At 31.8% G+C, this 8023-nt stretch overlaps 1 protein-coding gene across 1 annotated transcript in view; it reads right to left on the bottom strand.

Annotated features, from left to right (window-relative positions):
* LOC106461268 (collagen alpha-2(IV) chain-like) overlaps window positions 1-8023 on the bottom strand; it is a 145930-nt gene that overhangs the window by 20449 nt on the left and 117458 nt on the right. The window contains exons 30-34 of the mRNA XM_013921078.2: window positions 7205-7448; window positions 6401-6508; window positions 6011-6082; window positions 3394-3516; window positions 875-1114 (exon numbers count right to left, since the gene is read on the bottom strand). Of these exons, the coding sequence (XP_013776532.1) occupies window positions 875-1114; window positions 3394-3516; window positions 6011-6082; window positions 6401-6508; window positions 7205-7448 (787 nt within the window). The remainder of the gene's footprint in view (window positions 1-874; window positions 1115-3393; window positions 3517-6010; window positions 6083-6400; window positions 6509-7204; window positions 7449-8023) is intronic.

Here is an 8023-nt window from a genome sequence, read left to right as displayed (position 1 = left end):
GGTCAAATACTAAGAACATGGTTGGCTACTTTGTGGAGACTTAAAAGACCTTTGTATGTTATTGGGTCAGTGATCCAGTTATACAAAGTTTCCATGTTTTTGTGTGAATGGCACAGCAGAGCAGGAAATCAGCACTGGATAAAGAAGCAATGGCCATGCAGAGTCAGCCTGATACCGAGATAAAAAAACATTGAATGTGAAAGTTAACACAAAAAAAAAGTCCTATTTCCTCAATTTCACGTAAAACTGGGCTTGAGGAAGCAGTTTGTAAAGGCCTTAGACAAAGATGGCGACTGTTTCAAGTATCTATGCAGGCAATTCCCATCTCTTTCAGAAGCGAAACTTAAAGAAGGAATTTTTGTTGGGCTTCAGATTAGGAAATTGACTTTGGATGAACAGTTTGAAATTACAGTGAGGAAAGTTGAAAAAAGTGTCGATTGCCTTTAAAGATGTAACTGAGAAATTTTTAGGAAAGAACAAAAACCCAAATTACGAAAATATTGTCAATAACATGCTCAATAAATTCAAAGAGTTGGGTTGTAATATAAAATATTTTCATTGTGGTAAACGAAATGATAATTTGATCTAAGTAAGATAGAAAAAAGATAACATTATTTTCGAAATCTGCATAGATGAATTATGGAAAACCTATTTTTAAAACCAAAACAATTTTAATGAAGTTTAAATTTGCAGGGCTGTGTTAACAATTCAACTATTAGTAACTACTAACTGTTAGTAACTACATCAACATATCTACTAGCTATAGTTTCAATAGATAAATATTTAGAGTGCAACTTTTATTTTAGAATCCAGCCTGTCACTATTTTAACAGATAGCTGCTTTTAAATAAGTAACAGCAACTATCAATTTGTACCTGGTAGGCCGGGCAACCCTTTCTCTCCAATTGGACCTGGCAGCCCGGGAAGTCCTCGTTCACCATTAGGTCCTGGGATACCTGGGAGACCATCATCACCTTTTGGTCCAGGAAGTCCTTGTCCTGGAAGTCCAGGTCTACCTGAAAACCCTTTGTCACCCTTTAGTCCAGCAAGTCCAGGAGGTCCAGGATCTCCTGCTGGTCCCCGTGCTCCATCACGACCTTGGAATCCTCTGTCTCCTGAGAAAATACAGATATATAAATTTAGAACAACAAAGCACTCTGATATACTAAGGTAAAAGAGTCTGCTAGGTTAAAACAAATTTTTGTCTGAATTTATTTTGTAATGATCAGGTAGTTCTCCCTCTTCTTTAGTAGTCAATCAGTATATGCAGTATTTAACAGCAAGATATTATTTCAATGTTCAAGACACACATTATTTCCATAGAAAGTCCTGCAGTGGCACAGAAGTGGGGATTGTTGTATTTACTAAGTAGAAGGCAATTTTAACTAAAATGTTATGTAACAAATATTTTTTTTTTGAAAATTATAATGCTTTACCTTAATTTTTCTCTTTTTACTGTGTACAAAAGTATTAGTAGTATTAAATTAAAACATTTTACTATTCTGCTAGCTCAGTCTCACTTAGCCTTCACCACTAACCAGTGAACAATTGACTGTTATTTTCTTAACTGTCTGCTTAGGCTTAACTTCTATTTCCATTGAAAACTCCAAAGGTACCTAAACTGCTAAACTGATTATGTATGAAGTACACCTGATGTACATTAGGCCTACTACAAATGAGACTATACTGATATAAAATATTGTTGCGTCATCGAGGTCACGTGACTGGTGTGGCGCCACCTATTTTCTAGAACTAACCTGTACCTTGGCGAATGCTCTAGCATTTACTAGATATATGGTAGACTGGTATATAAAAGAGGGTGACAACGTGACGGGGTAATGTGTGTGTAGACAGTGAGTAATTGATCTGCAGTCAGAAGTATTATTGAGCACGTTCGTTGTTATAGCGTTTGTTTAGCGCGATTGTTGAAGTTGAGTGTATCGGTAAAGTTATATTCGGAAAGAATAAACCAGTTTTATTAAGAAAGGACTTGTGTCACTTAAGTTTCGTCGGAACGAAGTTACGGAAAATCAATTAATAAACGGAGACGTAACAATATCATAGTTCAGATCTTGCTTAACTTATAGTGTTAAAGCTGTGTTAACCTAAGTACAGAATATAGAGGTATTTATTCATTTTTTCTAGAATTTTGTAACACATATGCAATGTTGCCTATTTTTTAAGGATAGAGAAAAGTGTGGGTAATTATTTTTTTCCAACTGTGAACTGACACCTTTCAATAAAGTAAACAGTGACTGGTAGTTCTATTTTATACTATTATATATTTTTTACATAACACGTATGAAGAAATATGTGAACTTCTTTTACCATGTGAGTGACATGTCTAAGAGACCTTGGCCAAATAATAGCTCCAACTGTTAATGAGAATGATATGTCTAAAAACAAAATAAGACCACCGAAAGCTAACATGGTTCATATCTTATGCCACATGAAAGTCATATCTAAAAAAAACTTAGCCACCTTGATGATTAATACTGTTCCGTATGAATGACATATATAAGAAACCTAAACTAAATAATAGGCACAGTAATTAACACTGTTTACAATATAAATGAAAATAACATATCTAAAAATCTACAAAGAATAATGCTAAAATTACAGATGACAGGCTAAATATATCTAACTTTTCATTAGTACACTTTGGCTGGAAAGGGAAGTAAAAGAGTTCCCAGACTTAACAACAGAGCTGGAAAGGAGTATAAGAATACTCTAGCTGGAAGGAGAAGTATAGATTGCATGTTTGAAAAAGAAGTATGGGATACCTAGGTTTGAAAGAGAAGTATAGAGATACCCAGGTTTGAAAGAGAAGTATGAGGATACTTGGATTTGAAAGGGAATGAGAGTACCTGGGTTGGAGGGAAAATTATGCATAGCAAACTTGAAAGAGAAGTATGAGGATACTTCGATTTGAAAGGGAATGAGAGTACCTGGGTTGGAGGGAAAATTATGCATAGCAAACTTGAAAGAGAAGTATGAGGATACTTCGATTTGACCTTTCAAATGAGAGTAGCTGGGCTGGAGGGAAAAGTATGCATAGCAAACTTGAAAGAGGAGCATGGAAGTACCCAAGTTTATTTAATAAAAACAAAGTACTTAAGTTTTGAAAGAAAAGTATGGAAACACCACAGTTGAAAAAATAAGTGTGTGTAAACAAAGCTGTAAAGTTAAGGTTACCCAACAGCTAATGTCACACCACATTGTTTTTTTTCTCTGTGCTGAATGAAAAACATGAATATCATTAAATGCAAGATGAAACATTAAATATTAAAATAGATCATTATAATATGCCAATACTTAATGAACTGAACTAATTGTTTTAATCTACAACTACTCATCTCATGAACAAAAATTATATTAGAATATATAAAGTTACCTTTTGCACCAGGTTCACCATTAATTCCATCTAATCCTGGTCGACCTGGATTTCCAGGTTCTCCTTTCTCTCCTATTCCAGGACGTCCAGGAGCTCCAGGAGGTCCAACAGGCCCAGGTTCACCTAGAATCCATAATAATTAGTGCAACACATATAAACTAGCTGATAATGTTATATTGTAACTGCAATGTGTTTTTCAAGTTTTAACACTTTAATATTTTTAAGATTATTAAACTGAAAACTATTCTTATTTTATTTATTAAAAGTCAAGCTTGACACATAAATAGTTTATACATCATTATCCTTAATAATTATGGATATGAATAGAAATAGATAACAATTACTTTAATGTTTTACTACTTTATAAAAAATTTTAGCACTTTTCCAGTTTTAATGCTCTTCTCCCTCCCACATTTATTCTAGTTAAAAAAAAATTCTGAAATGCAATCATTAAATAAATTCCTCATACTTTGGCTTTAGAAGAACACAACAACCTGAAAATGTAGGGATAACGAAGTAATTTCATTCTGTCAGTGGCAATGCATTATATATATTTGCTGTTTTATGATTACTTCATATTTAGTAAAGCTTTACAAAGTGACAGTATCAAGTGGTGGTGAAGGATACAGGTTTCTTGTGAAAATACTGGTTGTTAAATGGTTGTTGAATTTGGAAAATCGACAAGTGGCAGCTCATTTTGGTGTCTGCAGATTCCTAGATCTATTAGATTTGTACATTGGGTAGCTAATGCAAGTTTGTGAAAGGTCGACTATGCTATTTAATGACCAAAAAGATTTGCCAAACCACAGCCCAAAGATGGACTTAATTCAGAGTTCAGGACAGCAAATGGAACATTATCAATAACTGAATGATAAGGAACAGACTTTATTAATTATCAAGTCAGTTTAGTATCTAAAAAAATCTATTTAATCTTTTAGTTGACTCTTTTAAATATCATCAGATTTAGTAAAACTGCCACTAGACACCTCTGCTCTTCAAAGATGGGTCCAAATTTCAAGTCTCTACCACTGATCAAATGGCTAGTATCTAGAGGGTCAGAGGTAAACAACATGCTTAGTCTAACATAGATGAATATGACTGCTGCAATTCTGCAGTACCATTATGGAGTGGGGAGGCATCAGTACAAATGGATGTAATGTAAATACTTCACTTCATTTACTCCCTAAAATATATTGACCTAGCATTTAATTCAGTTGTATTAATTTTTTTTTATGAATGCATAGAGGCTACCCTTTGTTCCTGATTCAAGATAACACCCAATGACATATCATTAGGATTATGTTGGACTACTTTGAACAAAATGCTGTAAATGAGATGAATAAGCCAAAAAAAATTAATTCAAATTCTAAAGAGGACCTCTTGAGCCCTCTTAGATACTATGCACCTCAATTCATTATAAATGTCACAGAGACATTGATATTCCATTGACTGAAGAATGGGATGGATTACCCCTTAATGTCATTTGCCATGTGATCAGAAGCAGTTATTTATACTGGGTTAAGCATCTCTCTTTACCAAATATGACACTTTCAGACAAGTTGATTCACTCAGCTCTAACTCTGAACATTTTAAATCTGAAGGAACTCCAATTCCACAGTTGTAAGTAGTGTTACATGTTGTCATTAAACCAAATTTGTGAACTATATTCAATAAATATGTGAATTTGTTAAAATATATAGTAACTTATTTATTTTTTTATTTCGTCAGGAAAAAAAAGTGATAAAAATGTTATCCTTTTAGTTCTGGAGCAGTTTATGAATGGTTAAATAATCAACTAGAATGTAGCATATGAATAAAAGTGCAGCAATAATGAAATATTAAATATAAAGCATCACACCATATATTTTATATATTATTGTAGACTAACTTGTTTAACCTTGAACATATTTCTTCACAGATAATGCAGAATCTGACTAAAGATTTTAATATAGTACTGTAGATCAAGTAATTAATAAACTTCTTCTTACTTCATGCAAAATATGATTAAATGTTTTACATGGTATTGTAAATCATCTTTTTGACATCTAACATACTTCTTAATACATGCAGAATTGAAAGGTTTTTTACAGTATTGTAGATCACAAGTTTAACAGGTAATGTATTTCTTCTTACTTTATAGTATCATAGATCATCAGTTTAACATTTAATATTTTTACAGTATTTAGTTCACCTGTTTAAATGTTTTATATGGTGTTGAAAATCACTTTTTAAACATCTAATATATTTCTTCTCACTCAGAATCTAACTAAACATTTTATAGTATTATACATCACTTCCTTAGTATTTAATATATTCTTTTTAATTCATGCAAAACCCGATTAAATGTTTTTTATAGTATTTTAGTTCACCTGTTTAACATATGTCTTCTTACATCATGCAGATATGACAAGTTATATAAAATATTGTAGGTCACTTGCTTACATTTTGTATGTCGACTAATAAAGACATTATTAAAAGTTTTATATAATTTCAATAATATAGATATTTGTTAAAAACGTTTCAGTAAACCAATTAAAGACTGATATGTCTTTATCCCTAAGGGCTGTGAATTAGCTACTAATACATAATACATGAAATGATATATCAGAAATTCTACCTATAGCCCCTTGCAAGCCATTATTCCCTGGTCTTCCATCAAAGCCATGTGGTCCTCGATCTCCTTTCTCTCCTTATAAAATATAAATAATGTCTCTGAATTACTGAACACAAATATGAAGCCCAATCTGTCATAATCTTTCTTTATTATAGAAAGTACACATTAAGAACTTAAAGTATTTTTAGTGTCTCTTTTATCAGTTTTTGAAATGTTCTTTGAAAATATAAAACATTGTATTTTTGAGGTAATAGTATTCTAAAGACATGAAAGGCATTAAGTTTTTCAGTGTTATAATTCTCATGATATAATTCGATTATATACTTAAATTGAATTTTTTACATATCTTTAATCTGAATGTCATAAAAATTAAATCCATTAATATGTTTGTACCTGGTAGTCCAGGAATTCCATCAAATCCCCTTTCACCCTTTATTCCAGGAGGTCCTATAGCTCCTTGTGGCCCTAATTCTCCTTTTTGACCCTTTTCACCTCTCTCACCTGAAAAAAACATTTTTAAAGTTATAATTTCACTTTGGTCATAGATACAAACTTTTATTATTGTGAGAATAAATAAACGTAAGATATATGTTGATTGCTGTCATCTAAAACAAATCATTTTATAACATATTAAACATAACACTAGGTAGGCAAAATCTAATACAAAGCAAACCATTGACCACTTTATTAATAACAACAAAAAAACACGATATGAAATCAAGTGATTTATGCCATTCAATGGCAAAATATTCAAAAATTCCAGATATGATAGCATAAATACTTTATGGCTACAAAAATATATAACATATAATTTTTATATTTAATTCGCAAAACTTCAAACTATACATATTTTCACTTGTTGTATATGATAAGTTCACTTTAATTTAACACCAATGAACACATGTTCTAATAAGTCTTGAAAACATTTAGCACACTTTAGCCAGTTAACTGAAATGATTTGTAAAATTGTAATCTTAATTTATTGAAGAGTGACAGTAAACATTATAAAATTGATAAAGTGCAAGTCTCAGACACAGATAAGTAAGTTTTATCACAGGCTTAACTACACTATGAAAGTTACATCATACATTCCTTCTCTGAAGCAATCTGATATCTTATTCATACATATACAATTTACCCTATCAATAGCAGGATGCATGACAAAAGTATTAAACTCAAAGACAACTACATATTCACCTGGCTGTCCAGGTATGCCTGATATTCCTTTTGCACCTTTCAAACCATCAAACCCTGGGAGACCAGGCCTGCCTGAAAGACCAATATCTCCCTTGGGTCCTGGAAAACCTCTAAACCCACGTTCTCCCAGTTGACCCTTTTCTCCTGGTATTCCTGGTATTCCATCATTTCCTTTTTCTCCAGGTGCCCCATTTAGTCCATCTAGACCAGAGGTTCCAGGTGGTCCAGGGTCTCCAGTTTGTCCCTGATGTGTTAAAAGTAAAGAAATACATTCAATGGTTTATTATGGAACATTCAAGATTTACTTTTATTTCTAAATCTTTCTAAACTTTCTTAATATCAAATTATTTTGCTTGATCCCAAGACAATTTTTTCAACTGTGTAGTTGATAAATTTAAAGTTCATTAAATAACATTATAAAGTAAACGATGAAAAACGATTCATAATAGTTAAAATACCACACATGTAAAAACATTAAGATAGATTTGCTTTCAGTTAAAAAATCCAGCTTTTTTAAAAAAAGTTGTTTAGAGATACTGATATCAAATAACTGAACTATCTTTTCTTTTTGATTGTGTAAAAATATTGTTTTCATTAATAATATGCTTATTTAAATGGTTATCAATTATTTAACTTTATCATCTAAGTAGCTGTCTATACAATTTTATAATTTATGTAAGGAGTTGCATTGTGTCTTGATGATATGAGATAAAATATTGTTACGCCTCCAGTCGTCAGTTAATTTTCCGTAAATTCGTTCCGATGAAACTTTAGCGACACAAGTCCTTTCTTAAATAAAACTGGTTTATTCTTTTCGAA

This window comes from Limulus polyphemus, unplaced genomic scaffold (genome assembly GCF_000517525.1).
Source record: "Limulus polyphemus unplaced genomic scaffold, Limulus_polyphemus-2.1.2 Scaffold924, whole genome shotgun sequence".
NCBI lineage: Eukaryota > Metazoa > Arthropoda > Merostomata > Xiphosura > Limulidae > Limulus > Limulus polyphemus.
This window is presented reverse-complemented; position numbering and strand designations above follow the sequence as displayed.